The sequence below is a fragment of the Chiroxiphia lanceolata genome, chromosome 1, assembly GCF_009829145.1.
Source record: "Chiroxiphia lanceolata isolate bChiLan1 chromosome 1, bChiLan1.pri, whole genome shotgun sequence".
NCBI classification, from domain to species: Eukaryota; Metazoa; Chordata; class Aves; order Passeriformes; family Pipridae; genus Chiroxiphia; species Chiroxiphia lanceolata.
The window spans coordinates 58387975-58410252 of record NC_045637.1 but is presented as its reverse complement, the minus strand read 5'-3'; the positions used below and the strand labels follow the sequence as shown (position 1 = coordinate 58410252).

The 22278-nt window shown below is 35.7% G+C and overlaps 1 protein-coding gene across 7 annotated transcripts in view; it reads right to left on the bottom strand.

Annotated features, from left to right (window-relative positions):
• Window positions 1-246: 246 nt before the first annotated feature.
• Window positions 247-22278, bottom strand: part of SOCS6 (suppressor of cytokine signaling 6) — a 34194-nt gene continuing 12162 nt past the window's right edge. For 4 of the 7 annotated variants that reach the window (XM_032698036.1, XM_032698069.1, XM_032698078.1 and 1 more), the window contains 2 exons: window positions 7203-7307; window positions 247-6265 (listed from right to left, as the gene is read on the bottom strand). In XM_032698036.1, coding sequence (XP_032553927.1) covers window positions 4536-6140 — 1605 coding nt within the window. In that variant the 5' untranslated portion in view covers window positions 6141-6265; window positions 7203-7307 and the 3' untranslated portion in view covers window positions 247-4535. Of the gene's footprint in view, window positions 6266-7202; window positions 7308-13015; window positions 13055-17699; window positions 17905-22278 lie in introns of those variants that run through there. The other 3 variants (XM_032698051.1, XM_032698044.1, XM_032698083.1) reach the window with 3 other exon arrangements.

The following is a 22278-nucleotide window of genomic DNA, read 5'->3' as shown; positions in this document are numbered from 1 at the left end:
AGACCTTTCAAAAATTATATTCCAGTTAAGTCCTGGTAGATTTTTTTTTGTTTTCTTTGAAAAGTAGAAATTAAAATAATTGGTATACAAAAATATTTTGAAAGTCAACAAGCAAAGTTTAAAAAATATATAGTTTAAACTGTAACCACTAAAATTTAAATGTTTGAGTCAGATGCCCAAATTTTACAATGTCTCTCAGGGTTTTTTTATTTTAGAACATCATTAAAGTATAGAACACTCCACAAATCATTTTGTGAATGAAATTTTTATTTACACACTGTATCCAGAAGCAGATACATAAATCCTTATACAATTATTTTTCAAAAATGTGCAAGAAATTACTATAATTTTGTTTACAAACCAAAACACATTAAAATCAATGGACTTTGGATAATTCACTCTGTGGTGTGCTTAGTACAAATAGTGCACACCAGGTCTGAAACAGAGAAAAGTGTAAACTACAGCAATCTGGATTGCAAGTATTAACTTCATGGCACTCCATCATCACTATAAAAATTCTTTAACCCAACAGGTATTCATAAAAAGTTCTTTTAGAATTTTTCATTATCTGTGTAGAATTTAGAACACTTTCCAGATACAATAATGTCATACTTTTCATATTATGACCTATCATCTGGTCCATTTTTATTTATAAAGAATGCCTGTAATTTTTATTCTTTGCAGTCATAGAAAGATTTTATGAAATTAAATTGGCAATCATTAATGCATCCATAGCTTAGCTCAGAATTTGAAAGTTCAGTAATAGAGAAATGCTTCTCATCAGAATCATAGCCCATATATTGCTGGTATGCTGTTTTAAATTTATAATTCCAGTATTCACATAGATGAAATGCATCAAAACAAAAACTGCACAGATTTTCCTTAGCCCAGCAGTCAATATTCACAGAAAGAAATTGGCTTTAACAAAATGCAAAGTCAGCTCATCTGAGAACAATGAGTTTAATTAATAATTGCATTTCTGATCCTTCTGACAGAATTACATTTTGAAAAAAAGATGGCATTCACTATGTCAACAGCAGGATAAGTGCTATATCCTTCAAACAGATCAAAGAATACACATTACTTTCAGTTGTTTATAACACTGGCTTACAAAACAAACAAACAAACAAACAAAAAACCCACAGAGGAAATTGTGCAAATTTATTATTTCCAAATACGTGTGGTTTAACTCTTCTAATTGGTAAAACAGACAATGTTATCAATAATGTCAATCATTTCAGATGCTCAAAAAAAGTTTTATTTCAAAGTTTCCTTTTTAAAAATATTTTTCCACAATTCAATCATAAAAAGCATACTTTTTGAACCCTTAAACTGTTGTGCTGAATAAATAGCCATATTTCTAATCTGTAAGGATCATAGTCAGTTAGCTTTTATTCCTAGTGTATCTACTTCCAAAGTTCCCCAAAATATTCTCAATCATTTTCCTTTTATTTGTCAAGGACACTTTGTTCCTCTAATTTTCATGAAGCAGAAGTCAACACAATTTTTGTGGTTATTATGACTACTTCTAAATGGACTCATAACTAAATGTTACTGTGTTTCTTTTATATTAATCTTGATTATAGGAAATTGTAAGTATCTTTAATGTTTTCGAAGTATTTTTTCTGGGTTCCTTCTCCTGGCCGGCCAGTTACCTCAGCATGAAAAAATACAGTGGGGTTCTGATTAAAGAAACCTGAAAAATAAGTATTTGTGTCTACTTACTACTGATTTAAAGTATTTTGAGCTTTGTAGAAATATCGGCGCCATTTTTTTATTCAGAAGCAAAGTGCTATGTGGTTCTCACATCCTATACCTCAGTCACTTTAAAGTGTTCCTTTTGTGGTAGTTTTATAGGGGGGGTGGGGAAATGACAAAGTTAACTTGACCTGATTAAGTTCACAGATGAAGGACAAGCAAGGAAGGTAACTCAGAAACTGGATAGTTGAAACAGAGTTTAAAGAAAAAAAAAAAGCATCAACATTTATGAGTGAACAAACTGAAACTTATAAAGGCATGAGCAAGAATTTTGACATGTGTGTTCTTGCACGTTTTTCAATTCAGCAGTGAGACCAGGATATTATAGCTTCAAATATTTAAGTTTCAATGCAATGACTGCTAAATTAATGCATGTGGCATAGTATAAACATATGTTTAATGCATTCAATAGTGGTATTAAATGGCAAAGAAAATATTCAATATATTATAATCTTTCAAAGATTCCGTAGAATGCATAGGCCCTCTAGTATGGGGAAAGAATTTTTAAAGTGAAGAAAATGCCAGAGGCTTTCTTCCAAAAGTATGCATCTGAAATCCACAAAAATTATTTTCTTTTTCCTCCTCACAGACAGAATCAGAACACTGTACCATACAATAGGTTATTGTGCCTTTTTGAATAAATTTAGTGATCCTGATTCAGAGGAGGGGGGGACGGGGCATGACTGGATAGGGGGAGAAGTCAGTAGAGATAAAAAAAGAAAACAGAATTCACACTTTCATAGATATATCTCCATGGCAGAGCCAACAAATTACATGTATAGACTGCTCTAGATTATTTAATTTTTTAAGTTTAAAACTTTATCAGACTAAAGAGGAAATCCTTATTCTCCCTCCCTTAAAAGCAAAGGCAGTCTTTATCTACCTTTGATTTTCTTTTTTTTATTTTTTAGTTAAACATTATGGTCAAAAAAATAAATTAAAAAAATATAAATTTCGTCTATCAATTCAGGCAACCCAAGATGTAGTGCTACTGCACCACCTTGCAGCAATGTATTCATTCCTAAAGACTCATCTGAGGGGACCAAAAGGCTAGATTAAATAAGGAGAAGAAAATGACCTAAACAAGAAAGCTGTATCCAAGATGAACAGCCTTTTTTTCTAAGGTGATGTTTACTGATTAGCCACTCCTACCAGAGACAGGGAATACGACATTCTAAAGTACAAAACAGGGGGGCAGAGGCAGACAAAGCAAGCCTCCCTCCCAAATTAGCTATGACCCTTTTAACAAATAACTCATAAAAGTGATCGAAACATGGGAGAAAGAGAAAAAAAACCCAGCAACTAAAACAAAACAGGAAAATGCCATGGGTTAACCTTGCATGATGAAAATACTACAGTGTAGAACCTGTACTCCCCATTGAAAGTCTTTTTTCCCTACAGAAGGTTAGAATAACTGTAAGCTTTTCAAATGCCAGAATTTTTGACAGATGTCACAAACATTTACTTAATTGATTCAATATTTCATATGTCAAAACATATTTCATGACAATGAACTGAACATTTTCTGTGGTCACTGTATATCCAAACATCTTTTCTCAATGATTTGAAAGATGAGAATAGAGCTTTAGAGATGCATTTTAAGCATCTTCCATACAAAATGTTATCAATCCATTCCTTCCTCCCCAAAGGATATACAAAAAAGGGGAAAATGATCTAAAGGACATTAGTGTATTACTGTAATTTCTGAAGTAAAAAAAAATGCAGAAAAATGAAAAAGGATACAATTTCAAGTAGCTTGAATATAAATAAGGTAGAAATCATCCTATTAAAAGTTTTATCCCATCCCCAAAATGGCTTATAATTTATGTTCCCACAATAACAATTCCTAGAGTCTTCCTACAAATCCGGGAAATTCCACTCCCCTGCTCCCCCAAGATGAGGCAGGAAGGAAAAGGCCAAAAAGAGGGGACCTGGTAGGTGTTCATTTATTTAACTGATGGTATGATTAGAAAAGGTAATATTTGACAAGATCCCAATATCACAATTTCCTTATAGGTATTATATATTGACTTTCATTGACTTTTTTTTTAAAGGCCATTTTTAGAGGACAAAACACTGAGACGAGAAGAAGGCTGAATCAACCTTCTTGAACACAAGAGTGTACAGACAATACAAGGCTTAGGAGGAAGGCATTTGTTTTTTTTTCTTAAAGATATGCTGCATAATCATGTTCTTATCACACAGCTCTGTCTATACATTAGGGCATATCTCTATAGGAATTTTCTAATTAGGACACTAGGAAATAGTTATTACTATAGGTGTAAATTCAGTAATTTAGAATACCAATATGTTCCTTATCCATGATAATTTTTTTCAAGAGGTTGTTTTAAAGGAAAAAAAATTCCATTCAACAAGTTTCATTTGACTTTTACTTATCGTTGAATACACATGAAATGTGCTTTCAATGCATAAAAATCACAGTGGATAGCAGCAAAGGACTTGGGGGAAATTAAGGAGAATTTGATCATTCACATTGTGATTAATCTGCACATTGATGAAAGATAGCTATTTCACACTTCTAAAAATAAACTGAGATCATTCTTTCCAACAAAACAAAAAAGAAAGCCTCCCAAAATACACAAAACCCCCCAAAACAAACATAAATCCAAATGCATTACTTTTCTTTTACACACAAAAATGAAATATTTTTATGGCAGCAAAAGATTTTGATAATAATGAAAGTCTGTAAACTGTAATTCAATCTCTTTTTGTTGTTGTCGTTCCCAAAGTGCAAGATGCAAGATTCCCGTAAGCTTTCAGTAGTGCTTTTCCTGTAAATAATCCTTCATTTTGTTTGGCAAAGGCAGTTTTTGAATCAGGTCTATTCTGGTGTACTGACGTATTACAAAACGACACAGGTACTGCAAAGAGCGCACCTGCATAAACCGAGACACTGGATTTGTCAGTCTCACTGGGTAAGTGGCAGATCCAGGCAGCCGGGATCTCGAATAGCAGAAAGCTCCATTTTCAGAGTCCCTGATTGAATGTTCAATTAAGTCAACTATAGATGTATGTCCCTCCACATCTGGCTGTTCATAAAAACTAAACCTACCGTTTGAGTGTTCAATTCTAGTGTGAAGAGTTTTTCCATGGGAACGAAAACTCAAACTTAAAAGATAACGATCATCAGAACTATCTCGAACGAGAAACGAGCCATCAGGCACATTAGCTAATTTTCCCTCTGCCTCCCAACGTGTAATGGGGCCCCAGTACCATCCTTGTTTTGCAAGTTTTTTCAGTTCTTCTGTCAGACTCGTCACAACCATAGGACCACTGTTCTGTACAGAATCATAGACTCTTCCAACTCCTGGGGCAGTGTTAGGATCAAAATTCAAATGGCAGCGCATACTTTCAGCCACATGGGCATCTGTGCCATTTAATCCATTGAAGTTCCTTTGGATTTGATTATTCTGCATTGGAGGTAGCAAAGGTGAGAGTGGAGGGACATCGCTGTGATTAAGCCTTGGGCTTTGCAACATGACTCCTGTGGTACCAATCAACAAACCATTCACCGTCTGGTCCACAAAGATATCCGGTGCAACGACTACATCCTGATCCACTTGGCTCTCGTCTTCATGGAAAGCATTTCCCCCCACTTGAGAAGAGACAGTTGAAACTTCCATGGGTGAGGAACTATCCAGACAGTAACTACGTGATCCTTCCAAAGGATACATTCCCTCATCTAAAGGCACAGTATACTGAATGTAGTCCTGAGGCATTAATCCAATAACTACAGGCACATGTTCATCAATATGAAGATGCAAGTCTCCGTTCTGAGATTCTGTATTTTTTAATGCATTGTTTTGTTCCTGGAACACGTTTTCTGACTGCAACTCATGGAAGTCCTTTCTAACACCATTCAGTGCTGGGCTTGGATTAGAGGAATGGACCAAGGCCTTGACTTTCACTTCCATTTTGATGCAAGTCTCTTCCGAATTTGTAGGTCGAAGGGGCCACGGAGTTGGACTGTAATGGTGATTACGGAGGGAAGTAGATCTCAGAGGTCTTTGAGCTCGCACATCTTTGAAGGTTATTGGAGCAGATGAGGAAGAAAAGGTGTCATCATCTGCAGAGCTTACAGATGGTGTGCTGCCTTTGCCTTTCTGTTTTTGTTTTGCTGAAAGCCTCCTTTTTAATGTACCCATTAAACTTTCACTTTTTGATCTATTTTTGCCTCCTTTTTCATCTTCACTATTGACTTCACAGCTAGCCAAATCTTTACCATAGCAGCTGCCAAACAAGGAATCATCTTTTCCAAATTCACTTAAGGATGGCTGCTGAACCACTACAAAGTCACTTTCGTCTTTACTTTTATTTAAGTTAAAGGACTTGCGAATTGTTTTCAGACTAATTTTCTTCATTATGACAAGTTAGCAAATCTGGCTGATCAGCAGTGCTTGCGGTGATATAGCCCTAACACATGCAGAGCAGCTTCTGCTTCATTTACGTGTCTTATCCAGCCTCATTTAACTTCAAGAGCCATTTCCTGGAAACAAATAAAAAACAATTAACTTCAAAGAAATATTTCAAAAATTATCTATAAGGGTTTCCCCCTCTCTAAACAATACAGCAGTCGCAGTACTAAAACAATGGGTATCAAATAAAAATAGAGATAGAGAGCTGACTTAGAAACCAATCAGGCTCAAAAAATGAATCTGCTACATCTGCCTTGGAGATTTCCACAACTTTTTTTCTGCTATCAGCAGGATATTTTTTGAAACGTACACACATGCTACATCACACTCACAGGCGTATATATTTAATGCATGTATACATGTTTTCAAGCACAGAAACACTCCTCTCTTTCCCAAGGCTCCTAAAAAGTCCCCACATAAAAAACTACAGGAGATAAAACTACAGGAGATATTCAACAGGATTCCTACAAACCGGTTAAACAGTGATTGGTCCTAAAAACATGGTCTTATAAGGTCATATTTTCTCTACACAAGTTGAGGAATATTCAAAAGGTTACATAATTATAGGAAAACTAACTCTAATGAAAAAATAGAGGGATATTAACAGCAAAGTAACATATGTTTACAACAAGTCCCCTCCTGAACTTCTTTGAAAGAAAAGTAGATTTCCAAACTGTTTTAGGCACGGAAGACCAAGTTACAGGCTCTAATTGCCTGTACTTCTGCCCAGACCTAGTGGACACAGCTGCTCAAGTCCCAGCTAACTGCTCCCACCTGGCATCTTGCAGAGTCATGTAACCACAAACTTAACCTTTTGGCTTGTGGGTTTTTTTGTTTCAGGTGTGGCTGTGCTTGGGGTGGAGCTTGGTTTGGTTCTTTTTAATGTTAGCTAGACCTTTCAAAGTAAACAGCTGTGCAGAGAGAAGAACAAAGGAAAGAGAAGAGAGAGAAGTTGCCACTGCCACAGAAGTAGGTACTACCAGTAGTAGTAGCCATTATTCCACGTACCTCCAAATACGTGTGATGTTAGCAGCACAAACTGCAGCAGCAAGCCTGGCTCCAATCTAAGCATGGCAAGCTCAATCTTTCAAGAAATCTTCCAACCTTGGTGGACTGAGGGGAAAGTAAAACAGTCCTTATGTACATACTTCCCACTTCTCTCCCATGGCATCACAATACAAGCAACAGAAAAAAACTGTGCAATAAACCGAAATAAGTTTTTCAACTAAACTATATGGTTTTCTTAAATAAGCATTCAAAAATTGCATAAAAACATGTGAGGAGAATGATTACTATAGCCAAAGATCAGTCCATTGGCTATTACTCTTGTCCTGTCCAACTTCTGTGGTCCTGAAGCACATAAAGGCTAAACGATCATATTCAAAGTAAACTAAAAGGCAATGCGAGGCATCTCTGGATTCTGAACTTCAACATACCCTGAAAAATTTGACGTAAAGCCCTGTTGCTGGAGGTTGGACACTGCTTCATAAAAAGTAAAGCTTGCTTTACTTAGATTTGTACCCTAGTCCTATCTTCAAATTCCCTAGACTATCTGCATCTTCCTGTTTCAAAGACCAGTTCTGACTTTGTCATAACCTCTGATATTTCACAAGTCCATCTTTAGAGCATGCTCAGTTCCTCTCATTTCCTTTTCTTAATTACCAAACTAAAGAGCACTTTCCTTACTTTCAATGGGGAGAAATTAAAAGGTTTCTGTAAACTGATATACTTCCAATCAGCAAAGAACAAACATACCCCAAAAAATTGTTCCCTAAACAAATAAAAGGCTAAGAACCAATTTCTTGCTATAAAACAAATATTAAAACCTTAAAAAACCAGAACCAGTATTTTATCAGATGTTCAGATTATCTTCCACTTTTAACATGATGCCTGTTGTACCAAGAGTCATGAAACCCTAAGACAACATCTTCCACGTAAACAATTTGAAGTAGATACTGAGATACACGTATGACTTTTCAAAGGTTACAACACTACTTTTACTTTCCTACAAGTACAGATAAAGTTACACGTCAGTTAAGAGGAGACTCAAAATGTCTTGCTGACCTATTCTTAAACCATTTGGATTTTGCCATTTTACCAATTTACAGTACTCTTTTCATCATAGGTAAGTAAATGAACCTACAAAATGAGTGAAAATTACAACTTCAGGATTCTACACTGCTCCTAAACCAACAGAGTGTTGGTTCATTTGATAAATTTAACTGTGCTTTTGTGTATGTAGTACTGGAAGCCTGGGAACCCTCACATCAGCTCCACCTGTGAAATCCACAGTGTTCTCCAACTGCTTCTGACTGATACCCACAAGCTGACAATATTGCTACTTTTCCAGAAATGTTCCCCCATCATTGTGGAAACTATATTATACTATTGGTAATTCCTAACCCTAAAAAAAAACAAAACCCACCAAAAACCCAACCAAACAAAAAAAACCCAAAACAAACAAAAAAAAAAAAAAAAGGAAAAAAACCACAAAAGAAAACAAAAGAAAACAAAACAACAGAAAAAAAAAGAAAACAAAAAAAAAACAAAAGAAAAAAAAAAAGATAAAACAAAACAAAAAAAAAATAAAACAAAACCAAAACAAAAAAAAAAAAAAAAAAAAGAAAACAAAAGGAAAAAAACAAAAGAAAAAACAAAAGAAAAAAAAAGAAAAAAGAAGAGAAAACAAAAGAAAAAACAAAAGAAAAAAATAAAAGATAAAACAAAAAACAAAAGAAAAAAGAAAACAAAACAAAACCAAAACAAAAGCAAACAAAAGAAAACCAAAACAAAAGAAAACAAAAGAAAACAAAAGGAAAAAAACCAAAGAAAAAAACAAAATAAAAAAAAGAAAAAAAGAGGGAAAACAAAACAAAACCAAAACAAAAGGAAAAAACCAAAAGAAAACAAAAGGAAAAAAACAAAAGAAAAAACAAAAAACAAAAGAAAAAAAGAAAAGAAAACAAAACCAAAACAAAAGAAAACAAAAGAAAAAAAAAGAAAACAAAAGGAAAAAAACAAAAGGAAAAAAAGATAAAACAAAAAACAAAACAAAAGAAAAAAGATAAGAAAACAAAAGAAAAAAGATAAGAAAACAAAACAAAAACAAAACAAAAGAAAAGAAAACGAAACAAAACCAAAACAAAAGAAAACAAAACAAAAACAAAACAAAAGAAAAGAAAACAAAAGAAAAGAAAACAAAAATAACAAAACAAAAGAAAAAACAAAAGAAAGGAAAAGAAAACAAAAGAAAACAAAACAAAAGAAAAACAAAACAAACCCCAAACAAAAGAAAAGAAAACAAAAGAAAAAAAACAAAAGAAAAAACAAAAGAAAGGAAAAGAAAACAAAACAGAAGAAAGAAAACAAAACAAAAGAAAACAAAAGAGAAAACAAAACAAAGGAAAACAAAACAAAACAAAAGAAAAAGAAAACAAAACCAAAACAAAGGAAAAGAAAACAAAACCAAAACAAAGGAAAAGAAAACAAAACAAAACAACAAAACAAAAGTAAAAGAAAAGAAAACAAAAGAAAACATAACAAAAGAACAAAACAAAACAAAAGAAAACAAAACAAAACCAAAATCAAGGAAAAGAAAACAAAAGAAAACAAAACAAAAGAAAATAAAACAAAATAAAAAAACAAAACAAAAGAAAACCAAAGAAAACAAAAAAAAACCAAAAGAAAACAAAATAAAAAAGAAAAAGCAAAAAAAACCCAAAAGAAAACAAAAAAAAACAAAACAAAAGGAAAAAAACCAAACCAAACCAAACAAAAGAAAAAAGAAAACAAAACCAAAACAAAACAAAAGAAAAAAAAAAAACAAAACAGAACCAAAACAAAGGCAAAGAAAACAAAGGAAAATAAAAAAAAAAACAAAACAAAAGAAAAAAGCAAAACAAAGGAAAAGACTAAACAAACCCAAAACAAAATAAAAGAAAACAAAAGAAAAAAAACAAAAGAAAAAACAAAAGAAAACAAAAGAAAAAAACAAAAGAAGAAACAAAAGAAAAAACCAAAACAAAAGAAAACAAAAGAAAATAAAAAAGAAAAGAAAAGAAAAAACAAAACAAAGGAAAACAAAAGGAAAAAAACAAAAGAAAACAAAATAAAAAAACAAAACAAAACAACAACAAAACAAAAGAAAAAACAAAAGAAAAAAAAAAAAGAAGAAACAAAAGAAAAAACCAAAACAAAAGAAAACAAAACAAAACCAAAACAAAAGCAAACAAAAGAAAAGAAAACAAAACAAAAGAAAAAAAGAAAAAAAGAAAAAACAAAACAAAGGAAAACAAAAGGAAAAAAACAAAAGAAAACAAAATAAAAAAACAAAATAAAAAACAAAAGAAAACAAAATAAAAAAACAAAAGAAAAAACAAAATAAAACAAAATAAAAAAAAAAAAAAAAATAAAAAACAAAAAAAAAAAAAAAAACAAAAAAAACAAAAAAAAAAGAAAAAAGAAAACAAAACAAAAGAAACAAAACAAAACAAAACCAAAACAAAAGCAAAGAAAACAAAAAAGAAAACAAAAGAAAAAACAAACCCAAAGCAAAAGATAACAAAAGAAAAGAAAAAAACAAAAGGAAAAAAAAAAAACAAAAGAAAAAACAAAAGAAAAAACAAAAGAAAAAGAAAGGAAAAAACAAAGGAAAACAAAACAAAACAAAAAGAAAAAAAAACCAAAACAAAGGAAAAGAAAAGAAAACAAAAGAAAAAAAAGAAAAAGAAAACTAAAAAGAAAAAAACAAAAGAAAACGAAAACGAAAACAAAAAAAAAAAAAAAACAAAAGAAAAATAAAACAAAAAAAAACAAAAAACAAAACAAAAGAAAAAGAAAACAAAACAAAAGAAAAAAAACAAAACATACCAAAATAAAGGAAAAGAAAACAAAAGAAATCAAAACAAAATAAAACAAAATTAAAAAAACAAATCAGAAGAAAACAAAACAAAAGAAAATCAAAAGAAAACAAAACAAAAGAAAAAACAAAAGAGAAAACAAAAGAAAAAACAAAACAAAACAAAAAACCAAAACAAAAGAAAACAATAGAAAACAAAACAAAAGAAAAGAAAAAACAAAACAAAGGAAAAGAAAACAAAAGAAAAGAAAAGAAAAAACAAAACAGGAGAAAACAGGAGAAAACAGGAGAAAAACAGGAGAAAAACGCACCCAACCAAAAAAAAACACTAATGAAGGACAAAAAAGTAAAATCTGTCTTCCAAGCTAGGGAGAAACTAAAAGAGCACTATCACATTGCTGACTAGGGAAAGAAGATGCCCCAAACTGTATGATTCACACATCTTTTGTCATTGATGTGTTTCAAAACAATTAGTTACCTAAAATTTGGTTGAAGAAACATTGTTTTAGCTTTCAGCTTTTCCGTAACTAAAAGATTAAGCCAGTCACTTGAAAGAACAGGTTGTTATCACGTGCTAGTCTTTCTGTATCAAAACGTGGAGGTTTTTTTACAAATGAAAATCCAATATCTAAAAATAGTCTGAACAGATCAGTCTCTAAGGCAGCATCCAGAGTAGTCAAAACTTTTTACTCAGAAAGCAACTACTGAGCCTGTTTGAGCAAAAAAGTGGTTTACATCTGTCAGCCTACCTTAGTAGCCAATATCTTCATCAAAAAAAATGTGTGACTGTCCAAATGGGACTCTTCCAAGGAAGTCAACTGCCCTTGTCCCTGTGAAGGACTTCAATTTGCCAGAAATCCACTGGAAGCATCTCACAGCTGGCACAACCCCAGTCAGAAGATTCCTAAAAAACCTGGATGACAACTTTATGGAACAGGTCCTAAGACAGCCGAGTCAGGAAGATGCCCTTTTTGATCTGCTGCTTGTCAACAGAGAGGATCTTGCAAGCGAAGTGGAGATTGGTGGCTGTCTTGGCCAAAGCGACCACAAAGTGATTGAGTTTAAAATTTCTGTTGACAGGAGAAAAATTGCCAGCAAAACCTCAACTCTGGACATGAGGAAAGCAGATTTCAGGCTGCTCAGGGAACTAGCAAGTAAAATCTCCCGGGAAGATGTTTTTGCAGCTTTTTGCAGTTTTTAAACATCACCTCCTAAGGGCACAGGAGCAGGCAATCTTTTCCAAAAATGGAAGGTGTATGCCCAGTGGAAGCAAGGTCAGGTGACATGGGAAGAATACAGAGATTCTGCTTGCCTCTGTAGGGAGAAAATTCGTGCAGCCAAAGCTCAGCTGGAGTTGCAGCTGGCCAGAAATGTGGGGGACAATGGAAAGAGTTTTTTTCAAATATATTAATGGCAAGAGGCAGTATAGAAATATCATTGGCCTGTTACAGGGTGAGGATGGTCACTTCCCAACCAGGGACAGAGACAAAGCAGAGGTGTTTAATGCTTTCTTTGCCTCTGTCTTCAACACAGATGATGGGCCAAGGGGGTCTCAATGCCCTGAGCTGGAGGACCATGACTGCAAGAATGATCAACTCATAGTCAATGCTGAAATTTTGTGGGATCTGCTCCTCCAGCTGGACCCCTACAAATCTATGGGGTCTGATGGGATTTGTCCAAGAATCCTCAAATTGCTAGCTGATGTCATCACAAAACCTCTCTTGATGATTTTTGAGTGGTTTTAGGAATTCCAGCTGACTGGAAACTGGCAAATGTTGTCTCAGTTTTCAAGAAGGGAAAGAAGGAGGACCCCAGAAACTACAGGTCTGTCAGTCTCACTTCAGTGCCTGGCAAAGTCATGCAGAAGATTATTCTAGGAGGTACTGAAAAACACCTGGAGGACAATGCAGTCATTGGTCACAGCCAGCACGGCTTCATGAGGGGAAAGCCCTGCTTATAAGACCTGATTTCCTTCTACTTCAGGGTAATCCACGTAGTTGATCTAGGAAAGACAACAGATATAATCTTATTGGACTTCAGTAAAGCTTTTGATACTGCCTCTCACAGTATCCTTCTGGACAAAATGTTATGTGATAGGTGAGCAACTGGCTTACAGGTTGAGCACAAAGACTTACGGTGAACAGGGTTACATCAGACTGGTGACCTGTCACTAGTGGGGTTCCACAAGGCTCCATCCTCAGCTCAGTGCTCTTCAACATCTTCATAAATGACTTGGATGCAGGACTTGAAGGGATACTAAATAAGTTTGTTGACTACACCAAATTGGGAGGAGCTGTTGACTCCCTCAAAGGCAGGAAGGCCCTGCAGAGAGACCTTGATAAATTGGAGAGATGGGCGATCACCAACCCTATGAACTTTAACAAGGGAAAGTGCCGGATTCTGCACCTGGGATGGGCAATCCTGGTTGTGAGTATAGATCAGGGAACAAGAGGCTGGAGATCAGCACTGCAGAAAGGGACCTGGGGGTCCTGGTCAGTGGCAAGTTCAATATGAGTCAGCAGTGCCCTGGCAGCCAGGAGGGCTGGGGGGCATCAGGTAAAGCATCATCAGCTGGTCAAGGGGTGGATTGTTCTGCTCTGCTCTGCACTGGGGTGGCCTCACCTTGAATATTGTGTGCAGTTTTGGGTGCCAAAACATAAGAAAGATATTAAGCTCTTAGAGAGCATCCAAAGGAGAGCCACAAGGATGGTGAAGAGTCTGAGGGGGAAGCCTTATGAGGAGTGCTGATGTCATTTGGTTTGTTCTACCTGAAGAAGGGAAGATTGAGGAGAGACCTCATTGCAGCCTACAACATCCTCATGAGGGGAAGCTGAGGAGTAGGCAGTGATCTCTCACGCTCGCAACCAATGACAAAGGCCCAAGGAAATGGCATGAAGCAGAGTTGAAGGAGGTTAAAGTCTGGTATCAGGAAAAGGTTTTTCAGCCAGAGGATGGCTGAGCAATGGAACGGGCTCCCCAGAGAAGTGGTCACAGCACCAAGAGTTCAAAAAGCATTTGGACAACGCTCTCAGGCACATGGTGTGATTCTTGGGGTGTCCTGTGTAAGGCCAGGAGCTGGACTCAATGATCTAGATGGGTCTCTTCTAACTCAGTATATTCTATGATACACGTGACTCATTATTTGTACCCCTGAAAATTCCATATGAGGATATAAGAAAGATTTGATGCTCAAATATAAAGCACATAAACAACATGCATCTATCCAGAGTCCAGTTCATTCACACATGAGAAGATGATAAAAATCTAGTGAGTGACAGTCCTGGTCAAAGCTCTCCAAAGTAAAATGAATACACCCACCAATGAGAGCAAGTCTCTAAACAAGTCTTCCATATGAGATACACTCTATGATACCTCCTACACACATTTTATCCAAGACAGGAGAAAATAAATACACCCTGAAGTCAAATACCCGAATTGACCCAGATACTCTCCTTTCTTTGCACATACTTAAAGAATATCAGTAATTCTGTATTGCATATCAGTGTGTTTAAAAATGCTGTATAAACAGCCCTCAATAGATGATACTCTCACACTTGCAAGTATAGAATTTTCCACAGTCTACATATAAAAGAGCTGAAGCCAAAGAGCCCAGCATGCACCCCTTCCTGGAATACATTAAAATGAACTATGCAACTTCTTCACAACCCTCAGCACAGCAACAGCTACATTAGTATTTTGCACAAATTACTGAAGTCTCCCACTGATGTGCTCTTCCAGTGCCATCTGCTGTACAGTGAATTTAGACAGCCTAACAAGCAACACCTCTAAAAATTTTTCTGGTAGGCATTTGCCACTATAAACAGACTGAACTACGCCAATGTACTCCCAAAGCCTTGTGGCTATGTACGCAGAAACACCTGGAACACACAGACTGAAAATGAGAGATTAATCAAATCCAGAAAGAGAATGAGATCTTAACACATAGAATAACAAGGTAGAATGAGATTCTGACTTATGAACTTTCATAAGAAAGTCTGCATCTTGGAATCTTTAATATTATGCAGGTCGACAAAATAAAGGCCTCTGGATAAAAACTATCAAATTACTACCCAGCAAACTCCATGCTCCCTTTCTGCATATAAAAATAATGAAAACTAAATTTGTACACCTCATTTTGAAGAAGAACAACATTTATTAATCATACACACATGTGAAGTTATTAATTAAGATAATTAAGGCTAAGACTTTACAGGCTGCTTCTCAGAAATCTGAAGAGCAGGTCATGCAATCGTATATTAATTATTATGGTGGCCAAGCACTGATGTATGAAAAATTATGAAAGTTTTAAAAATATATATATATAAACCAGTTTCTGCAAATCTAATTTGAATATTCCAACACTTCAGAGTAGTTTCAGTTTGATGTTACAAAACAGTTTCAGCAGACTGTAATCACATAGCTATCTGGAAACAGTGTTCACAAAAGTACATCAACAAAAAGCTTTACTATATTTATAGGGTTTTTATTAATTTCTTATCTTTTTCACACTTTTAGGTTAGGCATACTCATTTCCTGAGATAAGTACTATAAACAGTGCTGCCAAAATGCACTACTATAGAAATAAATCAGAATTAACTTTAAAGAGTTGTGACAGAAAACATCGTACTGGAAACATGCAGCAAAATAAAACTCATGGCTGAACAAAAAATTGTCCTTAAAATGTTTAATAAAAATACCATCACAAAAATGACTTGGAACTTTTAATCAATGCTATTTCAGATAACTTTCCTAAAATAAATGTTAATCTGCTTACTTATTTCCTTAAAGTGAAACAGTTGAGCATTGAATTTGATTTTTTTTAATCCAGAGATGCATCATTCCTGAAAAGTCTGGTTGTCCCTTAGAAATATATAATCTTTATTCTTACCATATCATAAAACTTACACCATTTACAACTTCAATTTATTGTATTTAATATAATTATTAAGAAAAAAACTAAAAATATCTTGAAAGCAAAAGGGTTTCTGCATTCCCGGGCATGACAAGCACCAGTTTCTCATTGCAATCACATAATGAAGCCTAGTCTAATTATCTGCAGAAGTATGAGGTGTCATTCTCCTGCTGCCCCCAAATTCCCACTGAAATATATTCATGCATTCTTTGGAAGAGCATGTCAAAAACAGCATCTTAATACAGATTTCAAGTGATATAATTTGGAAATTCATAAGTGTCTAAATTTTCTCCAAAGTTCATATAATTATTAATATGAATTACTAAGAAGTTGTTCTCCATACCTGTTCCCATCAAATTTACTTCAATACTGAAGTCGGTATCACTAGAAGTTGTCTTCAAACCAGCACAGAAAATACCAAACCAAGATATTTCCTTCTACGTATTTTCAATTTCAGTCTATATGAGTACAGAAACTACACATAAAATACTCATTATGTAAAGAGAGATTCAATATCTATTTCAAACACCATCAGTTTCTGATAGAACATACACACTACATGGCAGTTTTTGCCTTTTTCACTATACACGCCCTTATCATATTGAAGATGGTGAGGTTTTTCCCTTCCCTAAGCTTCAAGTAAATTCCTACGTTGTATTGCTTTTTAGTAAGAAGAGTCTTTAAATGAAGCAATCTAAATTCCATTACATACTCGTATACCTTGAAAACAAAAAAGGTAGATTGTTTTAGCAGTGGTTTGCTTTACTAATGGATGAACACTGTCCTAATATGATTGCAAATTTTATAAAAGCCCTTCTGACTTGCATACCTGCTTTTCTAGTTAGTGAGAAGCTCAGATGTACACCTTCACATAAAATTGGAACAAGGAAAAACAGACGAGAAGCTCATCTGACAGTACATTATACCTACAACATTATACTTACATACTTAAAGCCTCCTATTTTTAAGCTAACTAATCAATGACCTTAACACAGAGTAGATGTTATTCACCACAAATTTAAATTTTTACCATTTAAGATTTGAACAGCTGAGAAAAGTATGGTCAGCTTCTCTAGAGGTCAATATAATTTAACAGATTTTACAGTGATTACGATTGAAAACAAACCAACCAACAATATGTCAGACAGTCATAGAATTTCTCCAATTTTTTTTTTCTCTTTTTACAAAGCTTAAAAAGAAAACAGTCCATGGGCACTAATGTTCTAACACAGTGTAGAGTAACCCTAATCATGACTAGCAATCTTTAGCAGAGAATAAGCAAAGTACACCTTTGGAAATATGTAGGAAAGGGGGGTAAAATAATAAAAACTTGACACAAAGAAACTATTCTTCATCACCATTAGTGGAATTAAATGTATGCAAAACCAGGAACAGAGCCACTGAAAAAGTCTAAACACCATGACTGCTTGTCTCTGGCCTGCTGTTGAAAAAGGATGCCCCTTAACATCTGGATTTCCCTGATTTATTTTTTATTTTTTCATTTTTTTTCGTTGAACACTACTTAATCCATGGCTGTTTGCAGTAACTCCTGCTCTTCTTTCCCATATTTGGTTGCAGGGCAGAATATTTCTATCTGATTGGTAGTTTTCCTCCGGGGAGTAACTAAGAGTGTTAAACGGCATCTCTGTTATGGCTCATATGTGTATATACAGTCTTGTAACTACAATAATTTCATCACGACAATAGCTAAAACCAGTTACTAATAGTAACAGACCTCAGCCAAGGTTACATCTCCCCTATCCAAGCATGAGTGACTGAGATGCATGTCTACTTCCGAGCTATCGCAGACACCCTAGCCTGGGGTGTGTTAAACTGAAGTCAGCACAAGTTGGTACTGGCTCAAGAATACATACAGCATCACAATACCAGAGTTGCTGTTGGAGAAGGAAACTCCAGAGGAGCTGGGTGGATGACAGCCAGCAAGCACTTCAGCCATTCCTGCCAGATCTCTCACAAACTAGGAATCAACAACCAAACAGGTAACCAAGTAGATTGTACTTTTAATACACTTACTAAAACATGGGCACAAGTACCACTTTTCATCACTTTCTTTTAAGCAGACATATGATAATAAAGTATACTACTAATAAATTTTTTCAAGCATGCTGAAAAAATACCAGGAAAAAGAAAGCCACAATTTGGCTCTAAGACCCTGATGAACAAACAGCGAGGAGCAAAGGAGCAAAAAAAAAAAAAACTCAGCAGGTTGATGTATGCCAAGCCACTGAAAAAGATAAAAGTGGAACATTTTTGATGAATCAGCTGAGAGAAGTCACTAAAGAAACCTGATGTGTGCATGTGTTTCATTGCAGGGAATCACATCCACTGAGTGTAAATAAACCTTCACTTACAGTGTTCACAGAGCTGTGCAGAAGCAGGCGAAGAAAGAGAATAATGCTCAGTCAGTCTCTGTTTTCATTTTTTACTATTTTGCAAGACTGTAGCAGCCAGCCTTGCAGCAGGCTGTCTGTCAGCAAAAATTTAGTTCCATAAGCAAAAACTAGACTTCCTGGGAGGCGATGCATACGAGAATTCCATTCTGAGTAAGGGTCCATCCCCCTTCTCCATCCTGACGGAAGTTGGATACACCAAAATGTTTCTTCTCCGTTGTCAGGTACAGCGGTACCCCTCAGCATGATAACAGAGAGATTTTATGCTTATCCAAGATATTTATGCAATCCTCTTAAACCGTAACACAGTTATGTTAGGAGTCTGAAAAGTTGTAAAACTACAATGCTCTACAAACTATCATGCATTTAGCAATACGGACCAACATCACGTTCTGTAAAAAGGAAAAAAATTTAAAACAGTTTTGCTCTAAGATTTGTGTAAAGCTATTTGTAGAAACCAGTACACAGTTTACAGTAATAAACTGCCTTCGGCAAGGAACAGATTCTGTGCCTACGTATTTGAGAACAAGAAAAGCATTTGAAATTAATATAGCGAAAATGAAAGAAAGAATGGAAAAGACACTCAGTAAAAAAAAAAAAAATTGCATTTCTGTGCTTCTTTCTATAAAGACGTATGCACAAATGTCTAAATCCTGGAACATGTGTTGGAAAAAACATAACCTATTTAATTGTATGGATGCAGGTACTAAAACCCAATTCTGAATGCAGCTTTGTTTGTGAACGCCGATGCATTTCAAAGCATAAGTTTAAAAATGCTGTCCATTCATTCAAAGCAAACACCAGAAAGACAGAAATAACAAAGCAGACCATTTTCTCAAAGTGATTTTTGTGGTCAGCAATAATCTGACCATTTTTAATATTAGTGACTAACTAATAAAATTGTGAGAAAGAGTTTTCCAGTCCTTCCCAAAAAAGGAAAGAAAACACTCGGCAGACATGCAACAGCTAAATATTACCTCTTCACATTGACTTATATTGATTTTGGTTTCACTTTCCAAGTTCAGGCTAGTATTTCTACAGCAAGCAGAGAAACACTGTCCACTGCATGCAATTTCAAAACATGAACAAAAACCATGAAAAGGGACTGCTGCCAAGAGATATTTTGATGAGGGAAAATAAAACAAGTACCATGAATGATCTTTTCTACAGTGCTATCAGAACAGATATTCAATGTCTCAGGCCAAACCTCTGTCACCGATCAACTCCACAGTACACAGGGCATGTACCAAACAGGCAGTACAGAAACACAGCACTCAGTTAACATGTGTACAAGTTGCATTATATGTTCATTTCCTGCATCCAGGGGAAAAAATGCCAGAAAAAGAAGGAAAGACACTGTGAAGGGAAAGAGGAAAATACAGGAAAAGTAACAGAAAGAGAAGCCTTGTACCATATGGTACCATTGTGGGCATGATTATTCTGTGAGGTACTGAAAAACACCTGAAGGACGATGCAGTCATAAGTCAAGCACAGCTTCATGGGGTGAAAGTCCTGCTTGTATAACCTGATTTCCTTTTATGACAAGGTAACCCACCTAGCTGATCAAGGGATGCCAGCTGATGGGGTTTTTTTTTGGATTTCAGCAAAGCTTTTGATACTGTCTCTCACAGTATCCTTCTGGACAAAATGTCCAGCTCACAGCTGGATAAACACATCATGTGGTAGGTGAGCAATTGGCTCATGGATTGAGCACAGAACGTAAGAGTGAATGGGGTAACAACAGATCAGTGACCTGTCATTAGGGGGGTTCCACAGGGCTCCATCCTGGGCCCTGTGCTCTTCAACATCTTCATAAATGACTTGGACACAGGACTGGAAGGGATACTAAGCAAGTTTGTAGATGACACAAAACTGGGAAGAGCCGTTGATTCTGAGGACTGGGCAGTCACCAACCCTATGAAGGTTAACAGGGGAAAGTGCCGCATTCTGCACCTGGAATGGGGCAGCCCTCGCTGTATGTATAGACTGGCAAAAAAGATGCTGGAAAGCAGTGCCACAGAAAGGGACCTGGGGGTCCTGGTCAATGGCAAGTTGAACATGAGTCAGCAGTGCCCTGGCAGCCAGGAGGGTCAACTATGTCCTGGGGGGCATCAGGAAAAGCATCACCAGCCGGTCAAGGGAGCGGATTGTCCCGCTCTGCTCTGCACTGGGGCAGCCTCACCTTGAATATTGTGCAGTTTTGGGTGCCTCAACATAAGAAGGATATAAAGCTATTTGAAAGCATCCAATGGAGGGCTATGAAGACAGTGAAAGGCCTTGAGGGGAAGCCATATGAGGAGCAGATGATGTCACTTCGTCTGTTCAGCCTGGAGAAGAGGAAACTCAGGGGAGACCTCACTGCAGTCTACAACTGCCTCGTGAGGGGGAAAAGGAGGGGCAAGCACCAATCTCTTCTCTGTGGTGACCAGTGACAAGGATTCAAGGGAATGGCTTGAAGTTGTATCAGGGGAGGCCTAGGTCAGATATTAGAAAAAAGTTCTTCACCCAGAGGGTGGTTGGACAATGGAACAGGCTCCTCAGGGAAGTGGTGACAGCACTAAGCCTGACAGAGTTCAAGAAGCATTTGGAAAACTCTCTCAAGCATGTGGTCCGATTCTTGTGGTGTCCTGTGCAGTGCCAGGAATCTGGAGTTTGATGACCTTGTGGGTCCCTTCTGAATCAGAATATTCTGTGATTCTGTGATTCATATTTCTGCTGAAAATTATAGTTTTACACAGCATCACCAGGTCACTACCCTACTAATTTCTAAATACTGCCAGTCTCCCTGAATTACGAGTTGTTAATTTGTTATAGTCATCATGTTTGCTTCTGCCTGTCCCAGTTACCTGACATGAAAATGAAGACAGAGGAAGTAGCTTTTGCACACTAAAGCAGCAAGCAAGCATGACTGATACTTATGCTTTCCTTAAGGTGCAACATGGGATACTCTCTTCTTGAGCAAAAATGAGAAAACAATTTATCAGGAGAGCTATAAAGTCAGATTCACAGGGAAAAAAAGCCAACAAAACCTGACTTTTATTTTAAACAACTCACTAGCCAACTATCTAGCCAACAGGTGGCTTCAAAGCCCTTGTTTGTAAAATAGCTATCTTGACCAGCAAGTGGTAAACTGATCACCTTCCCACTTACATTTATGCTTATCTGACAGACGAGCAAAACCATATGTAATTGCCCTTTATTCCCATAAATAACATCCACCTGGCATGAAAGACATAAAAAACAGAAAGGAAAAAAAATTGCACAAATTATCTCAGGGTAATACGATTATTTTCAAAATATCCAAAAAGGAAAAAAAACCCCACCCTTGTAAAGATACCCCAAAAACCTAGTGATTAAATTCTTCAAACGATAATCCAAATTTAGTTATCTAAAATATTCTACTAGAAACTAAAGAAATATTGTTAAAATCTAAAAGACAAATATATTCGACAGATATTTGTCTAACAAATACACAAGCTGAAACGAAAGCAGCTGAAACAAGTTTTCGAAATAGAGACTGGCTTGAAAATTCACTCTATAGAAAAAGAGGATTCCATTTTTCTGCTATATCAAGCACAGTCATGTACTACAACTGGAGAACCTGTGACTGAAGGAAGATGCATTTTCCTATTTTTCAGCTTTCCTAGAAGGCGTAAACAAATAGCAGTACACTGCAGTCTTACACTTCCTTGTACCTACCACTCTGCCTTGGATCTCAAGACTGACTCTGGCTGCACCTGTGGCTTCAAAGTAGCCTCCTCTGGTATAGTTTCCGAGGTTGAATGACCTTTTAAACTTGTATGAGCAGATAGAATCTCTGATGTTTTTGCAGCTATCACCCCACCACTTTCACCATGTCATTTTCAATAAGAATAAAAGCTCTCTTTTATTAGAAGATAACAC